Raw genomic sequence first — 27,212 nt, forward strand, 5'->3', positions numbered from 1 at the left:
TTGTTATATTATCTATGTTCTATTGTGAATAAAATATAGGCTCATGTGATTTGAAAGTCTTTTTGTTTTCATTTTATTCAAATTAAAATTAAAATAAAAACATTAACATTTACATTTACCAACTTTGAAATTCGGGTTGTGAAAGGAAACATTGTGTTTGTTTTGAGTGTCCCCCCCCCCCCCCCCAGGCCAAAAGTTTGGACACATTACTATTTTTAAAGTTTCTTCTGCTCATCAAGCCTGCATTTATTTGATCAAAAAAAAAAAAAAAAAAAATTAACATTGTGATATATTATTACAATTTACAATAATTGGTTTTCAATTTATTATACTTTAAATTATCATTTATTTCTGTGATCAAAGCTGAATTTTCAGCATCATTACTCCAGTCTATCACATGATCCTTTGTCTATTGAAAATACATTTAAATGCATTTAAAAGAGCACTTAAAGCATGTTATAACACTAATATTTAGGGGGAATTGTTTTTAAATATAGGGGTACAAAACATCAAAGCTTGTGACACACATCACCATGGAGATTACTCATCATTTTAACAAGATGTCATGTTGTGTTTAGCTGTGTGATGCCTTCCCGGGAAATATAACGAAGCGGTTGCCAGGACCTCATCAAACAATAATCTCAAACTAGTGCTGGATATCAGTCATGTGATCATCACGGCCCAATCACAGCCAGCGTACTGATACTCAGATCAACAGCTCTCTTACTCATGATGAAATGCTGGAAGATCCAGATCTACAGGAGTGACGTTTACTGAATATTGACCGGTAAGATCCACAGAGAGGGAAAACACCGGAAGAATGGAAAGAGTGTGTGAGTGAAGGTGGTTGTGAATGTGTGTAGATGTGTGTTAGTTACAGGATCAGAGAATGACACCGTTCCTCCGTCATAGTCCAGATTCACTCTCACACGATCAAGCTTCTGTTCAACAGGAAAACCAGAACCTGAAGACACTCGGTACCGCACACTCCAGACATCATCAGTGTTGAAGAAACCCCCTCCCTTCCTCTGGTTTGATGCTGTAGTTACTCCAAGACTCCACCATGAACTCTCTTTAACCTCCACATCCCAGCAGTGTGTTCCTGAGTTAAAGCCCTCTGAACCCAGAACACAGAGACAACAGTCAAATCTCTCTGGATTATCAGGAAGAGGATGGTTGTTCCCACTCCATGTCACACTGGTCAGATCATCAGACACGACGAGACATGGATCTGCAGTGTTTGGATCCAGAATCACAGGAGCTGATGAGACACAATCAACAGAAGCTTTTATTCTGATCTTCATATAATGATCAAGAGTGAACCCAACACAGATTATTATGAGTCATGGGCGAGGCTAGCTTCAGCACCCCTAAAACTTGGAGTAAGAAATGTTGTTATTCTAAAATTTTTGTTCGTCTTTGACCAGGTTAAATAATGTCCAAAACATACTCTGTAGTTTGTGGTTTAAAATGTATGTGTTAAGGAGAAAATGAAAACATCCCCGCTTAGCAAATGGTGTCATCCTCTTCTCTTCTTCTACTTCTCCTCTGTACCGGCACCGCTCGGCACGACCGTCATCCAGCGCCAAACACACGCAGAGTGAGAACCATAGGCGTCACTAGGCCCTTTTTAAACTTCTGCCTAGCCCCCCTAAACATTTGTGATTAAGTGTAGGCTACACAAACTCGTGTTCGCAGAAGCTGCTGAGCGTGAATTTTAGCAGCACGACTGACGCTTCAGTTTACGGTCAAGTGCGAGTTAAGAAGATGTAAGTAGCTAAACTAAACATTTTATATTTGACAGTTTTTTAGGTCATAAATGTTAAACGAATGACAAAAATAATTAGAAAACTAATAAACTTTTGTCTAATTTCTCCATTTTGAGCTGAAAATAGGCCAATATAACGTGTAATTATGTCATTGTGAGGGGACAAGAAACATTAACAAAGCCGTTTTCATAGGCACAAGATTAATAATGCATGTGTACATGTTGAGAATTAATATAATACAATTTGTAGCCTTCAGTAAATTAAAAAAGTTCAGCTTAGGAGGGGAAGAGACAGGGCAAGATCAGGAGACTGAGAGAAAAAGACAGAGTAATGGAGATGAGGAGAGAGCAGATTTTAAATCTATTTCTTATCCTTTTTTGGCCTTCAAACGTCTTGAAATGCACATATCAGAGAAATAAAAATGTTTAATCCCATAACAACCTCAAATTTATGACCTCTTTGATTATAAAGCCCTGTCTACGGCCATGTATCAGGCCTAGATCAATAATGAATGTGTACATATTGTGAATGAATTTAATAAACTTAGTTACCTAGCTTTCCTGGTAGCTTTGTCTCAATCAATCAATCATTTATTTATAGAGCACATTTAAAACACAACCAAGGTTGACCAAAGTGCTTCACAAGCAATCAAAGAAACACAGTAGAACAAATAAAACAGATACAGCATGCATATATAATACAAAAAATAAGAACAAGCGAGCAGTAATAATATAGCTAAAAATAGTGTTAAAAGCCATGGAAAATAAATGAGTCTTTAGCTGAGTTTTAAAAATGTAAATAGACGGGGCATGCCTAATAAACATCGGAAGGCTATTCCATAGCTTCGGGCCTGCGGCAGCAAAAGATCGATCGCCACGTTTTTTTAGTTTTACTTTAGGGACTGTTAGGAGGCCATGGTCACTGGATCTCAGGTTTCTAGATGGTGTATAAGGAACCAAAAGTTCAGTTAAATATTGCGGTGCCAGATTATTCAAAGCTTTGTAAACAAATAATACAATTTTAAACTCAATCCTGTACTTGACTGGTAGCCAGTGAAGGGACATTAAAACAGGTGTTATATGGTCAAACTTACGCTTCCCTGCAAGCAATCTAGCGGCTGCGTTCTGAACTAGCTGTAGGCGGGAGATAGATGCCTGAGTACTGCCATAGTACAATGAATTGCAGTAATCAAGCCTACAGGTAATGAAAGCATGAATGGCTATTTCTAAATTATTTCTTGTAAGAATGGATTTTACTTTACTGAGAAGGCGGAGTTGGTAAAAACATGACTTGACTACAGCAGAAATCTGTTTATCAAATTTTAAATTTGAATCAAATAAAAAGCCCAAATTCCTAACACACTTTGTGTTATAAGGGGTGAGAGGGCCGAGGTCAAGGTCAAAATCGCGGTTTTCCTTGGGGCCGAACAGAATAAACTCAGTTTTGTTTTCATTTAAATTAAGAAAATTGAGGGAAAGCCATGCCTTAAGGTCATTCAGGCAGTCTAACAGTGGCTGAAGAGAAGAATCATTATTGCATTGCAGGGGAAGGTAAAGTTGGGTGTCGTCAGCATATAAATGAAAGGAGACACCATCTTTTTTAAAGATAGTGGCCAGAGGAAGTAAATATAGAGAGAATAACACCGGCCCAAGGATTGATCCCTGGGGGACACCACAATTAAGCGGTTTATTAGAGGATGAATATTGACCTAACTGAACAGTAAAACATCTATCTGACAGATAAGAGCGAAACCACTGTAAGACAGAACCCCGAAGTCCTACACAAGACTCCAAGCGTGACAGAAGAATGCTGTGGTCTACTAAGTCAAAAGCGGCACTTAGATCCAAGAGGATCAGAGCCAATGGTTTGCCAGAATCTGTGATAAAATATATGTCATTTAGAACTCTTAAAAGAGCAGACTCAGTGCTATGTAAAGCTTTAAAACCAGATTGATAAACTTCATTGATTGAATTATTTAACAGGAAAGTTTGTAATTGTACCAAAACTGCTTTCTCCATAATCTTTGAAATAAAAGGGAGATTTGAAATGGGTCGAAAACTGGAGAGAGATGATTGATCTAGATTAGGTTTTTTAATATAAGGAGTTATCACAGCCTGTTTGAGGCAAGCAGGAACAGTGCCCGTATGTAAGCACTTGTTAATGACTGACAGCAGACTTGAACCCATAGCACCCACATTTTGTTTTAGGAAATGTGATGGAACAATATCATGTAGGCATGATGTAGGCTTAAGACGATCCACAATTTCCTTACAGGCCTGAAAGCTGAGTGGCTCAAACACAGACCATGTGACGGAATATAATGGAACCTCTGGCAAAACATGTCCTGTCTGAGACATCTTAGATCTAATAGCCAATACCTTATTAGTGAAAAAGCTTGCAAAACTTTCCCAGAGCGACACAGAAGGCTCAGGAAAAAGATTAACAGGTGGATTTAACACAGAGTCAATAGTGGAAAAAAGCACACGCGGGTTATTTCTATTAAGCATAATTAAATCAGAGAAATATTTACTCTTAGCAGCTTTAGCTGCCCTCTGAAATGAGGAAAGAGAGTTTCTCATAATTTCGTATGAAACATGCAATTTGTCTTTTTTCCATCTGCGCTCGGCTTGCCGGCAAGCCTGCCTGAGAGAGCGCACTGAGTCATTAAACCATGGAATTGGCACTGATTTACGAAATTTAAGCTTTAAAGGTGCAATACTGTTCAGAATAGAAGCACAGGTGGAATTAAAATAACTGAGATGTTCATCCGCATCCAGGTTATGTAGAGTAGATTCAGTTTTAAAAGAAGTCCACACCTCATGAAATGCAGCCATGAACTCCTCACTGGAATGTGCACTGAGGGTACGAGACATACGCCCCATAGACTGAGTTTTTAGTGAATGACCAAAATATGGGACATTAAAAATTACAGGCATATGATCAGAGAAGGTTGCATTGCTAATTGTGATATCGGAGACAGATAGACCATGAGTTAAAATCAAGTCCAAGGTATGACCCTGTTGATGCGTAGGGCCAAAAACCCACTGAACAAAGTCAAAGGATTCAATAAGATTTAAAAACTCCATGGACAAGGTTATAGATGCACAGCAAACATGAATATTAAAATCACCAAGCAGCAGTATTTTATCATAAGCAATGACAAGGTCACCGACAAATGCAGCAAATTCATTAATAAATTCTGAGTTATATTTGGGAGGACGATATAACAATGCAATAGTGACAGGATTTGCTAGTAGTATTTGGAATAATTGCACCTCAAAGCTGCCGTATGAAGATGCAGATAAAATTTGACAAGAAAATGTGTTTTTAAAAACAGTCACTAACCCCCCACCACGGCCAGAGCAGCGCGGGGTATTTAGAAAGTCACAACCCTGCGGTAGTAATTCAACAAGCGAGCTGGATTCGCCAGGTTTAACCCATGTCTCTGTGATACAGAGGAAATCCAGCGCTTGTGCAGTAAAAAGTTCGTTTAGGATGAAAGATTTATTTATCAAGGATCGTGCATTGATGAGGGCCATCTTTAGTACAGATGAGTCACTATCCGACTGTATTGTTGCACGACACAGAGGCCTGAGGTTACCTGAATTAACTCCGCCATGGTGAGGATGAAGAGACATCGCATGACGATGCATGGAAATAATAACTGGGATACTCGCACATGGCCGCTGGAACTGAGCCTCAGGGAAACACCTTCCTGTGCCACGTCCACAAGCCCGAGCTCCCAACTCGCAGGACGGGTGCCGCGCGGCGATCTCTCGAGCCAACGCAGTTTTCCGGCGAACAGCGACACCACCCCGTTTGCCGCGCCTCCACCGGCGCCTTCTTCTAGGTAAATCCATAGGACACCTGCACAGGTGCATAGGGAGATGGATCGCAAAAGACGATTGGAATGCTCTATGTCCATTAACATCACCATTGGCAGAGTCCATGACCACATTTCGAATGTTAAGCAATGTTAAGCGGTCATACACGAGGGTGGAATTACAATTTGCGATCATAATGGAGATAAGAAAGAGAAAAACGCATGCCAACGGCAGCGACGAAGCGGACAGCAGATGGCCAGCCAACACAGGCGCCATCATCCTTTGTCTGAGAAAATGATTCATAAATCAACCTATCAGTTGACCCTATGTTTACTTTCTTCACTGACAGACAAAAATGAAAAGCCTATATCAGTCAAAGCTCAGCTTTAGGAGGAGAAGAGACAGAGCAAGAGAAAAACAAAGAGAAAAAGAGTGTGATGCTGATGAAGTGTGGAAAATAAACAGCTGCCCGCACATGGTTTTAAAGCTATTGTTATCAAATTTTTTTGGCCTTCAAAACATCTTAAAATGCACATATGTAGATCAGAGAAATCAAAATTTTCTCGGGGGAGCATGCCCCCCAACCCCCCTAAATACCTCACATTCGGGACCTCAGTGATTATAAAACCCTGCCATATGCATGTTACTGGATGAATGAATGAAACTAGTTAATAATAAGCATTAGACCATAAACTAACTTTTTTTTTTAAATCATACCCTCATTGGGGGCTGAGCCCCCCTAAAATGAAAATCCTAGAATCGCCCCTGTTATGAGTTATGACACTCGTCCTGTTGATCAAACACACTTTCCTCTGATCACTGTCAGTGCTGTTATTAGTTTCACACTCGCTTTATCATCAGCGTTTAACGGCATCAACTACAAACATTAAATATGAGATTCAGACATTTGTGTCCATCAAGAGAAACTGATCCTTTGGGAAAGTTAAATAACAATAAATCACTGAGATGTGTTGAGATTTATGATGATGATGAAGAACTGTAAGTGTGTGTCTGATCTTCATCTGATCATCTTCATTTTACTGGCTCTTATAGTCTGTGTTTTGTTTTAAATTAGTTTATTATGCCTGTCTGTTGTGTTTGACTTACAATCATGAATCACCTTTAACACTTCCTAGCCACGCCCTAGCAACCATTGTCGAGCTCCCTAGCAACCCAACTCCAAAGAGGGATATCTGCTAATCTGAATGTCATAGAGGAGTTGCGGTTGGTTTATATCATTCATACTTACAAGCAGCCTTTGAAGTAACATCATTGGCAGCTGCCAAGCCACTCCCTAGCAACTAAACAGAGTACCCTAGCAACTGTTCAGCAAGACCTATATCTCTGCTACAGAATATCATAGAGACATGGTGGTTGGCTCCTTTGACTAATGCTAGCAAACAGGACTTCCATCATGCTTCACATGCTAGCAGAATAGCTACATGCTAATAGCGATTAACTAAGTGTTGCAACATGTCAATAATGCTAACTAAAACGCAGTAGCAGCATTCTAATCATGTTAGCACCATGTTGTTAATCATGCTAGCATCATGTTAATCATATTAGCATCTTGTTAAAACATGCAAGCAACATTGTGATTGTGTTAGCCTCATGCTAGCAACATGCTAATCTTGTTAAAATTTGGTTAAAAGCATGTTTGCAAAATACTAATCATGTTAGCATCATGCTAAGAACATACTAATCATGTTAACAACATGATAAATGTGTTAGCATCATGTTAGCGAAATGCTAATTGTGTTAGATCTATCTATCTATCTATCTATCTATCTATCTATCTATCTATCTATCTATCTATCTATCTATCTATCTATCTATCTCTGTCATGAAGAGCCTCTAACTCTCCATCCATCATGTCCAGCTCAGATCTCCTGCTGTCAGACTCACTGTAGCGGATGTATTCCTGCCTCTTCTTCCAGACTCTGAACGGCAGGTTGCCCAAGTATCGTGGCACATGAATCAAAGTTCCAGAAGCCATCTGTGGATCCGGCTGTGAGCTCTGGACTCTGGAAGAACATTCAGGAGTCAGAACTGCAGTGGCTTTGGATCAGAACCAGAGAGACCAGAGACAGGAGCAGATCACTCACCTTTCCATTGAGTCTGGAAACTCCTGCAGAACAAACACACCATTTATCATCAAGAACTCAATCAATCATCAATCAATCCACCAATGATCTGAAATCAGACCTTCAGAAAGCAGACGTCATTGGCTTTCATCATCTCCTCCATGTCTTTGATTGTGTGTAAAAGAGCTGAGATGTGTCTGTTCATCTCCTCCAGCTTCTCCTTCATCCTCTGCTTCTTCTGCTCCTCTTCCTCCCTCAGTGCAGTGACTGTAGCTTCTTCTTCACGGTTGAGAAACTGATGAAGCATCTTAAACTGCTGTTTAATCTGATGCTCTGTGTGCTCAGCTTGAGACTGAAATCACATCACATTCACTTCAATCATCTCAATCGACACACATCATTAATATCCAAGATAAACTCAGATATCCGACATAAAACGGATCCAGAAGCAGAAGCTCGTCATTTACAGAAATAATAAACTGTTATCCATTATATCAGATCATAACTGTATATAGTGATCCAACAGCTGTAATGAAAATGACTCTCGTTTCTGTTTCCTCACCTTGATGTGTCGAACTGTTTTCTCAATCTCTGCTTTCATTTCTTCATTGTGTTGAAGTTTCTCCTGTAAGGACTTCAGTGCTGTATTGAGCTCTTCCTAGAATTACACACAAATACATAAAACTTCAGATTACAGTGAAGAGAAGACAATACAGTGACGATCATATAATGCAGTGAAAAAGTATTTGCCCCCATCCTGATTTCTTCAGTTTTTGTGTACATCTCACACTAAACTGATTCAGAAATTGCAACCTGAGTAAACACAAAGTACAGTTTGTAAATGACAATGTTATTTATTGAAACAAAAAAGTTATCCAATACCAACTGGGCCGGCGTGAAAATGTATTTGCCCCCGTAGTTACTAATTCCTCAGATCTATGAAACTGCATTTATAATGTAGTTCAGCTGGACTAAACACATCCAGTCCTGATCACTGCAGCTGTTCAATCAGATCAACACTGAACACTGAAGCCTGATTGGTTCACGTCTGTGCGCCTCTACAGACAAACGGCTTTTCTGAAGAGCATTTTTGAAGCCTAAAGTGGGCGGAGCCGGCTGTCGCCATCTTGGCCTTGCGTCACTCCCGGATAACAGAAAATAGGCAAACAGGCGGGGTGTGAGTGGAGCTGAGGAGCCTGGCCTGGCTATCTGAAATCACCTAGCTCGACGTGATCGAGTTAGCTGATGATGTAAAGCCAATTAAACGTTCCTATTTTTTCCCGTAGTTACTGGAAAAACTTCGAAATATTATAATAGTTAAAAGACATGGCTACAAGTGAGACTGTGTATTACTTCGAGAGTGTTTGTGTGTGACAGTGATTTATGTGCATACATGTCCGTCACTCTTTCATGGTCCGTCAGCGCGGCATTGCTCAAGTTCGTAGAGAGCTTATTCAGTCCATTTTAAATTCTGATTTTGGCCGTCTCTCAAATGGGTTAAACCATAGATATATTGCCTTTGAAGTGCAAGTAAATGCGCTAGAAAATCTGCGCTCATTCATGTGCATTTATTGCATGGACGGAGAAAGCGCCGAAGCCTGCATGATTTCATCTGACGGTACATAAGCATATTATAATCCATCTGTTCCGTGAGAGCAGAACGAACGAGCATTTATTGACGTTTTAAATTTGAAAACCCCAAAAAGCAACGAAATTGTCAGACATCCATTAGACGGAATCCAAAGACGTGGGCTTTGTACCCAAGTATTAAATTGCAGGGGCGTAGCCACGGGTGTGCCAGGGTGTGCCGGTGCCACCCACAGTGGCAGCTGGCACACCTAAAAATGGATGCAGAATTATTTTTTATAGTCTCAATAAAAAATGTTTTACTAAACTTGGGCTATTGTTGTTTATTTAGAATATATATATTTAAATCAACCCTTTCACGCGCAAGTTAAAAATATTTTAAAGCTGCCGTCGGCAAGTCTGGCAGATTGGGTCGATTAGCCAAAATTTTGAATGTTTACAACTCTCATGCCCCTCCCCACTACCAGCGAGCACCCTCCCATCAAGGTCGTGCTCGTCAGTGCGTCACTGTGCGTGTGTACCTGATTTTCTGTGAACGCGTCCGTCTCTTCAGCATCTATCAACACCATGGACTCGGAGGTAGGCTGCCCTGGCTAATCTATCCATAGATAGCAATAACCGAGGAATTGGAAGCTTGTTAGTAGATTTTCTCTCCGCCATCACGCTTCATGCAATCTCCAGGCGAACTTCAGGCGTGGCGTGTGCATGTGATATTAACGTGCGCGAGTGAGGGGGGATCTGTGGCGTGTGCACGACCTGTGATTGACAGTCAGATCTCACACCCCCCTGCGCTGATTGGACCTGATGAAGCGGGAGCGCTGGATTTTTGCAAAACAAATAACACGCTCCAGGTGGAGTTAGAAGCTCGGGTTTTTTTCTAAAACCACCTTATTTATGTTGTTCTGTCGGATTATAGTGTCGATTACACTGAATATGACCAAAAAAATGTTGCCGACGGCAGCTTTAACTGACCCCTTGTTTCCATGGCGACGCGTCATGATTGCCACGTGACACACCGGAGCCACAATAACTAACAGACGTATCGATATTCGTTTTAGACGTGACTTCATCATTGACAGTGAGTGGTATTGGACACACACAATAATAACAAAGCTGTAAGAAATCAGACAATGATGAGAAATGTAATATTTTATCGTTTATTTTCATTACTGTCGCTACTTCCTGTCATACTCATTCACCGCCGTCCTCGGCAATGACAGCTTGGGGATTTCCGCATAAGCTCCTCCCACTTGCGGCGTAAACTCCTCCCACTTGCACATTTCTGAAATCCCTCCTACTTGCGGCATAAGCTCCTCCCACTTGCGGCGTAAGCTCCTCCCACCTGCAGGTCTCCGGGCTGCAACGATACATACATGGAAAGTGTCCGACTTCACGTCTCCGTTTGCAGCTCCTCCCGCTGGCACGCGGCTACTCTCGCCGATCGGTTACATCCAGCCGCAGCCGATGTCCAACACACCTTAAGTTTTCCTCATACGTCAGTTACTGATGCAATGCTCATGATCTCAGGGAGTATCCGGAACAATCTGTGTTTATGACTCGTCTTTACATTTGGGACAGGGCCTTACATGTGAATCAAGAAACATTTGTCTTACCTTATATGAGGAAACCACTTCACTGATGGGTCTGAATTTATGATTGTCATGTTGTTTTGAATCTCTGCACACGAAACACACAGGCTGTTTGTCCTCCAGACAGAAGAGTTCGAGTTTCTCACTGTGTAAACTGCAGATCTCCTCAGACCCGGATGAACGCCTCTCCCTCAGGAACGACTCACACAAGTTTTTTAACGCAAGACTATCTGGAGGCTCAGGTTTTGAGGATCTTCTCCTGCAGAGAGGACACTCCCGAGATCCCTTGATTTTCCAGGACTGTTGAAGACACTCTTTACAGAAACTGTGACTACAGGATAAAAGAACAGGAGCCTTGAAGATTTCATAACACACAGGACAAGAAAGTTCTTCTGCAGAGACATTTAGTGAAGCCATTTTCACTGTTTGAGCTCCAGCAATCTAAACTTTACTTTCACTTTCTGAACGACGGTTTAAAAAACAAATCACCATGAGAATCACAAAGATCAGAAAACAAACTTCTCAAATTCCTCTAAAGTTTTCCCCTTCGTACTCCACTGATCGCTGATTCTTTATTGCTTTTGTCGAGACAAAGTCCATATGGCAGAAAAGAGAAATAACAAGTCCTCCTCTTCCTGGTTAGTGTTGTAAGAGGTGAAGCTTCTGATCAAGGTGTGTTGAAACAGGTCAAAGAGCAACATCAGTGTCCTGTACCATGATGGTAGTTGAACAAACTCAGGGTTACAGGATGAGTTGACCAAACCAAACCAATCCAACCTGGCTTAGTTGGTACCATGATGCTGTTCATCAACATTCTCTGTCAGCTCAGGCTTTGATCCCGAGTTTAGGAGTTTAGGAGTGACATCAGTAGCGAACAGCCAATCACAGGCTGAGAAAGAAGGAAACTGAGGTTCATTTCTCATGAGAGAAGCAGCGCGATTCACTACAGAATATTAAGAAATCGAAAATATAAAGAATTTAAACAAGTTTACACAAGAAGAAAATAGCTGTCTATGAAAGAGGAGAACTAAAAGAAAAAGTCTTGCTATATCAGTGCAAGTAAAAGTTGTGAAGTTAGTTTATACAGTTGATAAAGGTATAGAGAGAATTGAACATTTAAGCTCATTTTATAGCTTTATCTATTGATTATAAAGCGTATTTATATTACCTTTATATATGTATTCAATTAAACTGTACGTAATAATAATTGATAAACTAAAATGGTACATGTGTGATCGATTAAGGGTACAATAATTACATAAATAATATCTAAATCATACAAAGTTATGATTCTAAATAAGCATTACTAAAAGCCGGACGATTTTGTCTTTAAAAGTCATTTGTTGTGTAGTGGAAACAAGTGGAGTGACTTTATCACACCAGACATGCTGACACTGCCTATCCTCCTAAACCGGCTCATAGTGCAGGCCCCTAGACTATACCTGTCCTGTGTGGACTTTTGCTATTTCCTGTTCTGTGCCATGTTTTGTAGTCCTTTGTAGTTTTTCTTGTTGATTAGTTCATGATTGTTCCCAGGTGTGTCTTGTTCGCCAATCTCCCCTTGAGTGTAAATATACCCCAGTGTTTCTCATGTTCTTGGGCTGAGGGTTGTTCCATAAAACAAGATTAGAATACAAGCCAGGCAGAGGCGGACAGAGTACACAGCTTAATTACTTGAGTAAAAGTACAGATACCCCCTTGCTAAATTTTACTCAAGTACAAGTAAAAGTACTACAGTCAGATGTCTACTTAAGTAAAAGTACTAAAGTACTTGTTTTTAAAAGTACTTGAGTATCAAGAGTACAAGAGTACATTTTCTAAATATTGCATTACTACTGCCACAGTGCTTACATACATTGGTAAACACAGCAAACACTTGAAGCGAAAACTATCATTAACTTGTTCAGAAAATTGAAATAGTCTGGCGAGGTGGGGCACAGGTTGGCACATTTCCGGGATGTGATATTTTTTTTCCCAGGATGGTAGGGGAAGACTCATGAATATTCATTAGGGAAGTCATCCCTGATTGGTCTGATGACCTAACCCCACCCCTAAACCTACCCGTCACTGGGGGTCTTATGACCTCCATAACCCCACCCCTAAACCTACCCGTCACTGGGGGTCTTATGACCTCCCTAACCCCACCCCTAAACCTACCCGTCACTGGGGGTCTTATGACCTCCATAACCCCGCCCCTAAACCTACCCGTCACTGGGGGTCTTATGACCTCCATAACCCCACCCCTAAACCTACCCGTCACTGGGGGTCTTATGACCTCCCTAACCCCACCCCTAAACCTACCCGTCACTGGGGGTCTTATGACCTCCATAACCCCGCCCCTAAACCTACCCGTCACTGGGGGTCTTATGACCTCCATAACCCCACCCCTAAACCTACCCGTCACTGGGGGTCTTATGACCTCCCTAACCCCACCCCTAAACCTACCCGTCACTGGGGGTCTTATGACCTCCATAACCCCGCCCCTAAACCTACCCGTCACTGGGGTTAAGACCAATCAGGGATGACTTCCCTAATGAATATTCATCAGTCTTCCCCTACCATCTTGAAAAAAAATATATATCGCTCCCGGGATGGACCTGCTGCGTCTTCATCCATTGTTTCGTCCATGGTTTCGTCTCTTATCTAAATCTGACCATGGAGTTGACTTTGGCGGAGAGCTGAAGGTGATTGCTGATAGGCTGTCCCAATCAGTGGCGCCTGCACAATCCAATCACATTTGAGAGGGAAACAACAAATTGAGGGTTTCCGAGATGTTTCTTTTTTCCTTTTTTTTTAGAAGAAGTAACGGGTACTCACAGTTATGGATAGAAATGTAGTGGAGTAAAGAGTACAATATTTGCCTTTCAAATGTACTTGAGTAAAGTCATGAGTACTCCCCAAAAATGATACTCAAGTAAAGTACAGATCCCTCAAAATTGTACTTAAAGGTATAGCGGAGGATGTTTTACTTCCTGGTGGGTAGTCTAAACTATTGGTCCTCCTAATTGTCAATCATTCTGGTGAATCAATCAAACTTTTCAAAAAGTGGAGAGGGCGGGTCTTATCTAAAATTTGGAAAGATCCTCCGCTATACCTTTAAGTACTGTACTCAAGTAAATGTACTCCGTTACTGTCCGGCTCTGAAGCCAGGCTTATTGCGGTTAGTCAGACTTATTGCCGGTTGATTCTGTTTCATAAAGCAAACTTAAAATAGTTTGAACTCAGTTACTCTGGCAACTTCTGCTGGGAAACTAGCCTGGTCCAGGGCAGGCTAACGGTCAGGCTAAGCCTCAGTTGTTACACAGATCCTCTAACACTGACCAATAGGAAATGATTAGTTCATCTTTGAGGTCTGAGTCCTTCGTTCTTTTGTCACGTGACAGCCATATTGAATACTTAACCTAGTTAATAATTCACAACCTGCTTACAAACAAGTGCATAGTTAGTTTTTTGTATCCACTTAAATCTCCTACAATAAGGTGGAGAGAGGAGAGAGAGTGATAGAGCCAATTCAGTGGATGGGGATTATTAGGAGGCCATGACTGGCAAGGGCCAATGGGTGGAGTGTGGCTAATGTACCGCTTCGGTACGCAGAGCCATAGGACTATTATTTTGTTCTTGTTGAACAGGCCTGGGGAACTACTGATGATGTCACAGGCTTGTCTCATGACCGCCCACATGTGCAAAATTAATTTTGAAGTCATGTATCCGTTTTTGACCCGTGAACCAAAGAACAAAAAATCAAGCCGAAATCTAGTTTTTTTCGTGTTTTTTTTTTTTTCGGGGAAAAACGAATAAAGGCGCGTTTTCTCGTATCTCATTTCAAATTGAAAAACAAACTATCAAAAAGTACACGGACCATTTTCTTTGGTGAATTTCTTAACATATCCTGGGCTCGGATACGGCCAGCAGCCAATCAACTTTCAGTGGTGAAAGGCCTACCATTACAAAAATGGATATATTTGTACTTCTCATTAATTTCAAATAATGTAACGTAATTTAAATAGCTTCTATAAATCTTTATAAACTTTTACAAACTTTAAACTTTGAATTTTTAAAATGTTTTTACCTCATCAGAATGGTGCAAAACTTGGTGACTTTCGTGGCACTTGCTCCATGAACACAATCAAATCATGAACATGATTAGAAAAAGCTAAATTATCTTATAAAATAGTCACACCTGTGATCATCACGGTCTAAAATGACCACCACGGGATATATGGAAAATACAGAGCAATATTTTGGGGTATAATGTATAAATCATCCACCATCAGTCTTTGATAATGTCCATATATATATATATCCAAATGCAAAACCTAATAAAAGTAATTATGAATGAAATACTCAACTTATAAACAACTAGGGAATACACAGCCCTACTGTACTGTATAATATCTATATTTAGGACTATACATACATCTATAGTTAATATTCATCAATATTATTGATCTCCTGCATTGACACTATTATATGAGAACTGAGCTGAGCTGGACGATGACATCACGGCTTTCTCCAGAGCGGATATATATAAATGAACTAAATTAATAACTTTTTTACAACAAAAATGAACTTAACTTGACAGTGTTTGTGTGTGTGTGAGTGAGTGTGTAAGTGAGTGTGTTTGTGTGTGTAACTGAGCATGTGTGTGAGTGATAGTGTGTGTGTGAGTGTGTTCATGTGTGTAACTGAGCATGTGTGAGTGTGTGTGTGTGTGTGTGTGTGTGAGTGATAGTGTGTGAGTGAGCGTGTTCGTGTGTGTAACTGAGCATGTGTGAGTGTGTGTGTGTGTGTGTGTGTGTGTGTGTGTGAGTGAGTGTGTAAGTGAGTGTGTTTGTGTGTGTAACTGAGCATGTGTGAGTGAGCGTGTTTGTGTGTGTAACTGAGCATGTGTGTGAGTGATAGTGTGTGTGTGAGTGTGTTCATGTGTGTAACTGAGCATGTGTGATAGTGTGTGAGTGAGCGTGTTCGTGTGTGTAACTGAGCATGTGAGTGTGTGTGTGTGTGTGTGTGTGTGTGTGTGTGTGTGTGTGTGAGTTCATGTGTGTAACTGAGCATGTGCGAGTGATAGTGTGTGTGAGTGAGTGTTTGTAACTGAGCATGTGCGAGTGTGCGTGTGAGTGATAGTGTGTGAGTGAGCGTGTTTGTGTTTGTAACTGAGCATGTGTGTGAGTGATAGTGTGTGTGTGAGTGTGTTCATGTGTGTAACTGAGCATGTGCGAGTGATAGTGTGTGTGAGTGTTTGTAACTGAGCATGTGCGAGTGTGCGTGTGAGTGATAGTGTGTGAGTGAGCGTGTTTGTGTGTGTAACTGAGCATGTGTGTGAGTGATAGTGTGTGTGTGAGTGTGTTCATGTGTGTAACTGAGCATGTGTGAGTGTGTGTGTGTGTGAGTGATAGTGTGTGAGTGAGCGTGTGAGTGTGTGTAACTGAGCATGTGTGAGTGTGTGTGTGTGTGTGTGTGTGTGTGAGTTCATGTGTGTAACTGAGCATGTGCGAGTGATAGTGTGTGTGAGTGTTTGTAACTGAGCATGTGTGAGTGAGCGTGTTTGTGTGTGTAACTGAGCATGTGTGTTCATGTGTGTGTGAGTGTGTTCATGTGTGTAACTGAGCATGTGTGATAGTGTGTGAGTGAGCGTGTGAGTGTGTGTAACTGAGCATGTGTGAGTGTGTGTGTGTGTGTGTGAGTTCATGTGTGTAACTGAGCATGTGCGAGTGATAGTGTGTGTGAGTGAGTGTGTTTGTGTGTGTAACTGAGCATGTGCGAGTGATAGTGTGTGTGTGTGTGAGTGAGTGTTTGTAACTGAGCATGTGCGAGTGTGCGTGTGAGTGATAGTGTGTGAGTGAGCGTGTTTGTGTGTAACTGAGCATGTGTGTGAGTGATAGTGTGTGTGTGAGTGTGAGTGTGTGTAACTGAGCATGTGTGAGTGTGTGTGTGTGTGAGTGATAGTGTGTGAGTGAGCGTGTGAGTGTGTGTAACTGAGCATGTGTGAGTGTGTGTGTGTGTGTGTGTGTGTGTGTGAGTTCATGTGTGTAACTGAGCATGTGCGAGTGATAGTGTGTGTGAGTGAGTGAGTTCATGTGTGTAACTGAGCATGTGCGAGTGATAGTGTGGGTGAGTATGTGAGTGTGTGTAACTGAGCATGTGTGTGAGTGTGTGTGTGTTCATGTGTGTAACTGAGCATGTGTGAGTGTGTGTGTGTGTGTGTGTGAGTGAGCGTGTTCGTGTGTGTAACTGAGCATGTGTGAGTGTGTGTGTGTGAGTGAGTTCATGTGTGTAACTGAGCATGTGTGAGTGTGTGTGTGAGTGATAGTGTGTGAGTGAGCGTGTTCGTGTGTGTAACTGAGCATGTGTGAGTGTGTTAGTGATAGTTTGTGAGTGTGTGTGAGTGTGTGAGCGTGCTTGTGTGTAACTGAGCATGTGTGAATATGTTATAGTTTGTGAGTGTGTGTGTGATAGTGTGTGTGTGTGTGAGCGTGTTTGTGTAACTGAGCATGTGTGAGTGATAGTGTGTGTGAGTGTGTGTGTTTGTAACTGAGCATGTGTGAGTGTGTTAGTTATAGTTTGTGAGTGTGTGTGTGAGCGTGTTTGTGTGTGTAACTGAGCATGTGTGAGTGTGTTAGTTATAGTTTGTGAGTGTGTGTGAGTGTGTGTGAGTGATTATATGTATTATATTAATCTGTATTGTAAAGGCGCTGTATGAAAGCGGTGACTTGATCTAGTGTGAGTCTCAGGCAGTGCAGAAGAAACGTGAGCGTTCACTGTATTCAGATGCACTTTATTTTACAGTAAAAATCATGTTCTCCACATTTCTAAACAGGTTTGTGACGACGAGGGTGTGTGTTTTCAGTCTCTTCACAGCAAGTCCTCATGAAAGCGTCAGTCTTTGTTGACGGTGCGCGTGCAGCGGGTGAAGTGTGTGACGCACGCGGGGAGCATGGAGCGTAGCGCGCGTCTGAGGCTCGGCGCGGGGTCGTCGTCGCTCGCCGGCGGTCGGTCAGTCTCGTCCGATCTCACCTCGTCCTCCACAAACTCCACCTCGATGAACTCCAGCAGACGCAGACGCGTCAAACACCTGCGCGGTCAAACACACACACACACACACTCAGACAACAAGCAATGCAGTCTCAAAAACAGTCAAAGATGTATTCTGACACCTTCAACATTTTTCACTTTATCACAGTTTATTCGCTATAGTTTAGAAAATGGTAATAAAATATATCTGCATGAGTCTGCATGTGTAGAGAGAGAGTGTGTGTGTGTGTGTGTGTGTGTGTGTGTGTGTGTGTTCCTCCACCCACCTGCAGCTCTTGAGCACCATCATCTGTGTGAGTCTGCATGTGTAGAGAGTGTGTGTGTGTGTGTGTGTGTGTGTGTGCGTGCGTGTGTGTGTGTGTGTTCCTCCACCCACCTGCAGCTCCTGAGCACCATCATCTGTGTGAGTCTGCATGTGTAGAGAGTGTGTGTGTGTGTGTGTGTGCGTGCGTGTGTGTGTGTGTGTTCCTCCACCCACCTGCAGCTCCTGAGCACCATCATCTGCGTGAGTCTGCATGTGCGCAGACGTAGCGAGCGCAGGTCCTGCAGACGCCCAAGAGACAGCAGACCCGGCCCGACCTCCTTCCCACCCAGACTGAGGCGCTCCAGCCCCGGCCAGCCCTCGCCCAGTCCCAGCGCCACCATCTGGGTCCGGCTGCACGTCTCCAGCTCCAGGTGTGTGAGGTGCGCGAGTGTGTGTGAGCCGGGCGGGACGCAGCTCTTCAGACCCGCTACGGTCACGCGGATCAGGTCGCGCAGCTCCAGTCGGGTCAGGCCTCGCCACGCGCTCAGACTGCGCAGGTGCTGATCCGAGAACGACGGCACGCTATCCAGGACCAGCGTCTCGATGCCGTCTCCCTCGGAGAAGAAGCCGGCCGGGACTTCACAGAAATGCAGTTCCAGCACCTGTAACCAGTCGCAGGAGTGTTTCAGTTTACTGCCATATCGGCCATTCCATGGCACACACATATTAAACATTTAAAGGGGTCATCGGATGCCCATTTTCCACAAGTTGGTATGATTCTTTAGGGTTTTCATGTAAAGTTTGTAACATACTTTGGTTAAAATTCCTCAATGTTTGTGTAAAACAACACCTTTTTTTACCTCCTCAAAAACAACTCTGTCCACAGCGACCCATCTCGGTGCATGTCTCTATTGAGGTGCATGTCTCTTTAAATGATATTGAGGTGCATGTCTCTTAAAGGCTGGTTCACACGGCAGGATAATTAGGCCGATTTTAGCCCCGATTCACCCCTTCCGACAATCTTAAGGATGCTCCGATTATCGTAAAATAATCTGATCAGATATTCCTGCCGTGTGTGGTGTGTTAAGGCTGCTCTCGTCTGCTCGGAAGGACGTCGGGACCGCTCCGATCTCAAATCGGGGATATCCAACATGTTGGATTTATTTGGCCCGATTTCTTCTCGTGTGTGGTGTCCCCCGAGCACGCAGCCTGTGGACTGTGGAGTGTAGCCAATCAGAAAGCGAGGTGACGAGGCGGCGAGGAAACACCGGGAAATATAATCAAAACAGCTGGCGGCATGGCGCACCAGAAAGTCCGGTGGACGTCAGAGATCATCGCCTTTTCTTTTGATAACGTTTTTTTTCGGTTAAAAACAAACTACAAACTATTGCCACTGCATCCTCTTCGTCCGCCATGATTGTTTACTCTGAAGTCACGTTTGATCTCGAGGTATTTTGCGCGATTTCCCGTCTGATCTGGGAATGCTCGGGAGTCAAATCGGTTTGTGTGTGATGTGTTGATTTTGCCGTGTGGCTGCGCACCACACACTGTACGACCAAAACTGTTAGACCCGTGTGTGGGGTCTCTCAGGTTTGGAAAATCGGCCGACAATTTTAAAATCGTCCCGTGTGAACCAGCCTTTAAATGATATTGAGGTGCATGTCTCTTTAAATGTTAATGAGGTGCATGTCTCTTTAAATGATATTGAGGTGCATGTCTCTTTAAATGATAATGAGGTGCATGTCTCTTTAAATGATATTGAGGTGCATGTCTCTTTAAATGATAACGAGGTGCATGTCTCTTTAAATGATATTGAGGTGCATGTCTCTTTAAATGATAATGAGGTGCATGTCTCTTTAAATGATAATGAGGTGCATGTCTCTTTAAATGATAATGAGGTGCATGTCTCTTTAAATGATAATGAGGTGCATGTCTCTTTAAATGATAATGAGGTGCATGTCTCTTTAAATGATAATGAGGTGCATGTCTCTTTAAATGATATTGAGGTGCATGTCTCTTTAAATGATATTGAGGTGCATGTCTCTTTAAATGATGAGGTGCATGTCTCTTTAAATGATAATGAGCAACTGCTCACATCTCTTCCATAGGGCGTGTCGACACAAGACACTAAAGTGATGCTCTGGTGGACAGAATACAGGTCCTGTGAATTAAACAACAGAAGGGTAAAGCATGATTTCTAAACTGCGGTAGTGAGCACCTGTAGTGAGAGCGGGAGCAGACGGCAGCTGGGTAAACCGCGCAGATCTGTGTGTATCAGGCAGAGTCTGCGCAGACGCGGACACTTGGAGCCGAGCGAGCGCAGCCAGGACTCGCTGAGGAACACGCCGGCGCGCGCAGACAGAAGCAGACCGCGCAGACGCAGGAGACGCAGCCCGTGACCCAGATACTGGCGCAGCAGAACCCACAGCACTCGAGACGTCACCTGCAACACACACACCACCATCTGGCTTAGCTTCTGGATAATAACTGAAGTGGTGGAAGTACAGCCTGGAAAGTTTTAGGTTAAGTAAATGCTCAAATTAAATGTATAGCTCAAAATACCCCACAGATATTTTTATATAGCATGTTAAAATTGTCACTTTTTGAGGGTGAGCAAAAACGCGCCACTTTTGTGTCTGTCCCTTTAAATGCAAATGAGCTGCTGCTCCCGGCACAGAGGGCGGAGCTTCAAGAGTTGGGATCCTTTTACCTCACACAGACACACACTGAAAATTTCAGAAACTTTTAGCCTTTTATGTTCAAACCGGAGTCAGACAAAGATGGAGAGACTCAAGAAGAAGTGACAACATGTAGAAGCAACAGGACATTTCTGAATGGTTAGTTGATGAAGTTATGAAGCTGATGTGTAGTTATCTTCTAGTCATTGATTAGCATATTCTGTCTTGATAATCTATAAGTCGTGTTCAGAGGGCAGGGTTTATGTAAATTCTAGGGTTGGTGATGTCACTAACCCGGGAGGAATGTGGTGTAGTCTCTACCAGCCGTTTGTTGTAGTCCTTAAAAAACTATTTCTGTAAAAGCAAATATCTCCCTTTGCTTTGAACTTTGAGCGTTGTAAGTTTGCAGATGTTGTTTATGCGCAAACAGCAACATTACACACTAACTACAGTTAGAGAAGTCAAATCATGATCAACCACCCCTTTAAATAAAGGAAGTTTAAAGGAACAATCCAGCGTTTTTTTAAATAGGGCTTATTCACCTTCTTTCCTACATTTAGATAGGTGGGCAAATGCATTTTTGTCTCAGTGCATGCATTGTTTTAGTTTGACAGGGTCGGCGCTAGCTTAGCTTAGCACAATGAATGGAATCCTTTGTTGCCAGCTAGCATGTCCTGAGTAAAAGTGATTAAAAAAATATTAAAAAACCCACCTAATTACTTCTTGTGGCCTGCGTATTCACAACGAGTACAAATAGCGATGCAGATTAACACTAGGCGATTTCCTAGGCAGATATTGACTTAGGACTATATTAGGGGGAAGCACAGGCGAAGCACAGCTACTTGGGCACAGTTTGTATATACATACATATACTGTATGTGTGTGTGTGTGAGAGAGAGAGAGAGAGAGAGAGAGAGAGAGAGAGAGAGAGAGAGAGAGAGTGTGTGTGTGTGTGTGTGTGTGTGTGTGTGTGAGAGAGAGATTGAGTGAGAGAGAGTGTGTATGTGAGTGAGTGAGTGAGTGAGTGAGTGTGTGTGTGTGTGAGAGAGAGAGCGTATGTGTGTGTGTGAGTGAGGGAGAGAGAGAGAGAGTGTGTGTGTGAGTGAGGGAGAGAGAAAGAGAGAGAGAGTTATTGTGTGTGTGTGTGTGTGTGTGTGTGTGTGTGTGTGTGTGTGTGTGTGTGTGTGTGTGTGTGTGTGTGTGTGTGTGTGTGTGTGTGTGTGTGTGTGTGTGTGTGTGAGTGTGTGAGAGAGCGTATGTGTGTGTGTGTGTGAGTGAGGGAGAGAGAGAGAGAGTGTGTGTGTGTGTGTGTGTGTGTGAGTGAGGGAGAGAGAGAGAGAGAGAGAGAGTTATTGTGTGTGTGTGATTCTTATTTATATATTTATGTTAATCCAATTTATTTATTCATTTTAATATTAATGTTTATACATGCAGTTTTCCTCTAGACTTTTCCCCGGCCCCACTTCAGTCTGAAACTCCTGAACTAAAGTACAGTAAAGTACAGTAAAGTACAAAACAAAAACATAAACATAAAGACAATAAAGATGTTGAAACTCTCACTCTTTTCCATGTGGATAGATCGACAGCTCTCCACAGTCTCTGGTCCTTCACCAGCTGCTTCCACCGCCTGCACACTCTAGACACACACACACACATATATATATATTCATATTCATACACTCACATATGAAAACATCACACGCTTTTGTTTGTTTGTGTTTGATGACTTCCGGTGTCTGATCGCCGTCTATAATGAGACTGAAACGACAGGATCTCTCACAGTTGTTACAGTAAATCAGTGCTAACTTATGTTTCTACATGATCATCATTACAATAAATGAATTCTATAAAACATGATAAGCGATAAAACAAAATAAATAAAAACAAAACAAAACAAAACACTGTAACCGACCGAATTGCACTCACGTGTAACTAACACAGTTTTTGTATGACATGACGCGATATTGTACCTGGAGTTGCGCACGAGTTCTCTCACATTTAAATAAGATAAAATATCAATTAAAATATTTTCAGGAAAATAGTCCAGAGTGTAGCATCTCACCGCGTCCATTTCAGTGCGGAACCTTCATCGCCCGCGAGACAATGACGGACACATTTACCCGTGACACGCTGTTTCCGGTGTGGTTCATCACTCTTTTAATGTATTACAATAATTATGAATACTTCAGCATTGTCATATTCATATTATAATAAGCTGTTTGAGAGCTGTTGCTGATCAATCGGTGACAAGATATCTTAATTTTCTACGACTATTCAAATTAAAAGTGTTTAAAAAACAATTTACTGATATGCTTTCCTGTAGGAAATTAATATGTTGTTAACATTGCATCGACATTTGTTTGAAAATATTATTATTAACAAGTCTATCCGTAAATATATATTTTTTACTAATATTTAAAGTTTGTTACATTTGCTCGTCTGATGTTTAGTTTGATTTGATTTGTGTTGTTGTTCTGCGGTCACCGGAAGTGGTCTAGTCCGGCGCATGCGCAGTGTAGAGGGCAGCGCTAGCGGTGCAGAGCATCACAAGCGCGAGGAGTTTCTGCAGCTTTATTTGTTCAGACTGTTCATTTGTGTGTTTATGAATCTACATAATGGCGGGAATTAAAGGTGAGCACATTAATCTGTGTGTGTGAGTGTGTTTGCGGTGTGTGGTGATGACGCGGAGGATGTTTGATGTCCATTAGCGGCCGCAGATTTACATCCTCCATCGAAACAGAAACAACTCCTCTATATAAACCCCTCCAAACACACACACACACACACACACACACACACACACACACACACACAGACTTACTCAATATATGTGTGCTCTACTTCCTAGAGTCATATAAAGTTGAAAACATTCTTTATTAAAATACACACATTGTGTGTGTGTATATACACACTCACTATCGCTGTGAGATAGTGTGTGTGTGTGTGTGTGTGTGTACATATTTGTGTGTGTGTGTGTGTGTGTGTCAGAGAGAGAGTGAGAGAGAGAGTGTGTGTATATGTGTCAGAGTGTGTGTGTATATGTTTGAGAGTTTGTATATGTGAGTGTGTGAGAGAGTGTGTATACAGTAAATATACACACGTATATATACACATATATTAAATAAAGATAGGTTTGACAGCACTGATGTATATGTGTGTAAATCTGCTGTTCCTCAGCTCTCATCAGCCTGTCGTTCGGAGGAGCGATCGGCCTCATGTTCCTCATGCTGGGCTGCGCTCTGCCCGTCTACAAGTGAGTGTGTTTGTGTGTGTGTGTGTGTGTGAGAGTGGTCAAGTGATCTGCTGCATGCATGTGTGTTTCTGTGCAGTGCGTACTGGCCTCTGTTCCTGCTCTTCTTCTACATCCTCTCCCCGATCCCGTACTGTGTGTGTGATCGGTCATGTGATCTGTGTGTGTGTGTGTGTGTGTGTGATCGGTCATGTGATCTGTGTGTGTGTGTGTGTGGTCATGTGATCTGTGTGTGTGTTTCTGTGCAGCGCGTACTGGCCTCTGTTCCTGCTCTTCTTCTACATCCTCTCCCCGATCCCGTACTGCATCTCCCGGCGTGTGGTGGACGACTCGGACTCGGCTAGTAATGCCTGTAAAGAGCTGGCCATCTTCCTGACCACGGGGATCGTCGTGTCGGCCTTCGGGCTGCCCGTCATCTTCGCCCGCGCCGCTGTGGTAAACACACACACACACACACACACACACACACACACTCTCGCTGTGGTAAATACCAGACCGTCCTGTTAAAGTCAACATCAAACACACACACACACACACACACACACACACACACACACACACACACACACACACACACTCCCATATACACTCACACTCTCTCACTGCATGATCTTCTCTATTAAAATGCAGTTATAACTTATAATGCTTCTAATATTCAAGATAAGGGGCAATAATACCTCTATGTCTTTTATATTTATATAGTTTAATATGGTTAACCAATATAACATGAAGAGTGTCATTTTTTCCCCAAATATCAGCTTTATTACAAATGTGGTATTGAATTTACAGCTCAGTTCAGTAAACAAGAGGTTAAAGGGTTAGTTCACCCAAAAATGTAAATTCTGTCAGTAATTACTCACCCTCATGTTGTTCAACCCCGTAAGACCTTCGTTCATATTCAGAACACAAATTAAGATATTTTTGATGAAATCTGAGTGCTGGCTCACTTCTCCACAGGCTTCTAAGACACTATAACTTGCTGGCCCAGAAAATGTATTAAAGAGATCGTTAATATAGTCCAAGTGACTCCAGTGGCTCAATCTTAAGTTTATCAAGCGACGAGAATACTTTTTGTGCGCAAAAACAAACAAAAATAACGACTTTTCATTTCCTTCTCTCTGAGCCTCGAGTCTTTTCACGTAGTGTTTAAGCGTAACGCGTCTGTGTTGCACGTCATCACGCATCACACACATGACCAGCGTCGGCCAATAGTGAGCCTGCGTGTGACGTGAAATTTAGCGGAGAATGAAGTAACAAGAAGAAATGAGAAATGGGGTGAGGTGTCTAATGTTTTTGGTCTAAATTAAGTCAGTCTTTATTTTTGTGAAACAGTCTAACTTGCATTAGCCTAGTCTATGAGCACATGTTAGACTTGTCTAATACTATAGACCGCTCTAAAATAGCTTTGTGAAACCTGCCCCATTTCTTGAGTGTGAAAGTGTGGATTGATGGTGTGTGTGTGTGTGTGTGTGTGTGTGTGTGTGTGTGTGTGTGTGTGTGTGTGTGTGTGTGTGTGTGTGTGTGTGTGTGTGCAGATCGAGTGGGGCGCGTGTGCACTCGTCCTGACGGGGAACATCGTCATCTTCGCCACCATCCTGGGCTTCTTCCTGGTGTTCGGGTCGAATGATGACTTCAGCTGGCAGCAGTGGTGAAGCCCATCCGTCTCACACTGTTACAGCACTGTCTGTTACGCTGACATCTTATTTATAACCTCCGCCCATGATAGATGCAGGAAATCAGTGCAATAATTTTGTTTATTTTAGATCCTTCTGACATTTTTTTCATTTTTTTTTTTCATTCTTTTAAAAAAATTCAGGTGGTCGAACGAACACTGGTGACATCGAGCATTTAATGTTGTTCAGCAGCTTTACGACTCTGGTGTCTCTTCTGTTACCAGCTTTCTTTTTTATTCACAACTTATTTATTTGTTTCCTGTGTCGCTCTTGTTTTCTCTTTGATAGCGCATTAAACATGAGATTGTAGAATGAAGCTCGTCGTGTTCATGTTGACTCGAATGATTCTGTTAGTTTGTGTGTTTTTGTTTTGTTTTGCGCTTGGCATCGGGAGATTTCCCAGGCATGTTTCTTTGGAAAAAGCAACAAGAAAGGAACTGTTTATCAGCTAACTATGAAATGCAGATCATGTTTGATTATAAAGCATGTAGACTATAGCTAGAGCTATAGCTCATAAACATCTTTTAAAGTGTACATTAAAAAAGAAAGACAAGATCATGCATCTCTCCGAAACTATTCAAGAAGCAGTTGGCTTGTGTTTCTGAGCAAGTGTTTAAAGTCAACATGGACTCAAATCACACGTTTCTGCTCTGATTGGCAGTGATTTATCCGTGCAAATTATCTTAAAAAATAAAAAAATAAAAAAAGTTGGCCGCCTTTAATCAAAATGTAATACTTTAAGGCAAGACACCCCGAGTGAATAGGAAAAAAAAAGTAATAGATATCACCAGACTTCCCCAGATGATTGATTACATTAAGAATTGCAACAAAAAAAATCTGAAATGTATGTATAAATATGCAAATGAGGCATTATCTAATTAAATATGCGCTGATTTGCATACTTTTCCAGAACGTAAACCTGAACATCAGATAAAGCCAGGTTCAAAATTCTTGTTTGATCTTGTTTGAAGGTTTTTATCAAAGGCATTTTGGATTTCTGTTTTTAAAACTCCATAAATTAGAAAAGTCAACAATTTTTTTTAGGAATAAATATTGCATAAAATCAGGCGTATGATATATATATATGAACAAACCCTTCTGTAAAATCCTTGAGAATATGGACGGGAATAAAACTGTAAGTTTTGGTGTTTATAAGTTCTGCTGAAGTGGAGAACAAAACTTTTAAAGATATCAATTGTAATAGAAATATACAGATGCAAATAGATAAAGTGCAAGAAAATAAACACTTAAAAGTGTGTTTTGCATGTTTTCTTTCCACTAATCAGAAAAACACTTCATTAAAGCCAAAAAGAGTAAAATCTAAATATTGACAGATGCATGAAAATCATGTTTTTGTTCAAGTTCTGTACTTCTTTCATCATGTTCACAGAATCAGTGGTAGAATGTTTTGTAAATGCGGTTTCATGTTGACTTTAACGCTTTAAAGAGATATTCTGTTATTTTATATCTTACTGTGCAGAA

General features: G+C 41.8%; 3 protein-coding genes across 4 annotated transcripts; 1 reads left to right on the top strand and 2 right to left on the bottom strand.

The window, feature by feature from the left end:
* Nucleotides 1-57: 57 nt before the first annotated feature.
* On the bottom strand, nt 58-11,796 carry LOC309504070 (nuclear factor 7, ovary-like). Of its 2 annotated transcripts, XM_082177066.1 has the most exons (7): nt 10,878-11,796; nt 8,240-8,335; nt 7,799-8,029; nt 7,699-7,721; nt 7,499-7,617; nt 5,371-5,636; nt 1,121-1,261 (listed from the first exon to the last, which is right to left on the bottom strand). In XM_082177066.1, exons 1-7 carry the CDS (start codon nt 11,268-11,270, stop codon nt 1,253-1,255), a joined length of 1,137 nt encoding a protein of 378 aa, XP_082033192.1. In that variant the 5' UTR covers nt 11,271-11,796; the 3' UTR covers nt 1,121-1,252. The 2 variants fall into 2 exon arrangements, with proteins under 2 accessions (XP_082033191.1, XP_082033192.1); XM_082177065.1 differs by lacking the exon at nt 5,371-5,636 and having other exon boundaries at nt 58-1,261; nt 10,878-11,769.
* Nucleotides 11,797-17,612: 5,816 nt separating this feature from the next.
* On the bottom strand, nt 17,613-23,315 carry LOC309505322 (F-box/LRR-repeat protein 12; the record flags this gene model as incomplete). Its single annotated transcript, XM_082178697.1, has 6 exons — nt 17,613-17,925; nt 18,364-18,791; nt 20,348-20,572; nt 22,368-22,443; nt 22,870-22,961; nt 23,292-23,315. The coding sequence occupies 6 exons, from the start codon at nt 23,313-23,315 to the stop codon at nt 17,730-17,732; spliced, it is 1,041 nt and encodes a 346-aa protein (XP_082034823.1). The 3' UTR covers nt 17,613-17,729.
* LOC309504160 (leptin receptor overlapping transcript-like 1) lies at nt 23,281-26,764 on the top strand. The gene is made up of 4 exons (XM_082177212.1): nt 23,281-23,438; nt 23,985-24,060; nt 24,306-24,492; nt 25,593-26,764. Exons 1-4 carry the CDS (start codon nt 23,423-23,425, stop codon nt 25,707-25,709), a joined length of 396 nt encoding a protein of 131 aa, XP_082033338.1. The 5' UTR covers nt 23,281-23,422; the 3' UTR covers nt 25,710-26,764.
* The last annotated feature ends 448 nt before the right edge of the window (nt 26,765-27,212 follow it).

The sequence above is a fragment of the Leuciscus leuciscus genome, assembly GCF_965113295.1.
Source record: "Leuciscus leuciscus genome assembly, chromosome: 8".
Taxonomy (NCBI): domain Eukaryota; kingdom Metazoa; phylum Chordata; class Actinopteri; order Cypriniformes; family Leuciscidae; genus Leuciscus; species Leuciscus leuciscus.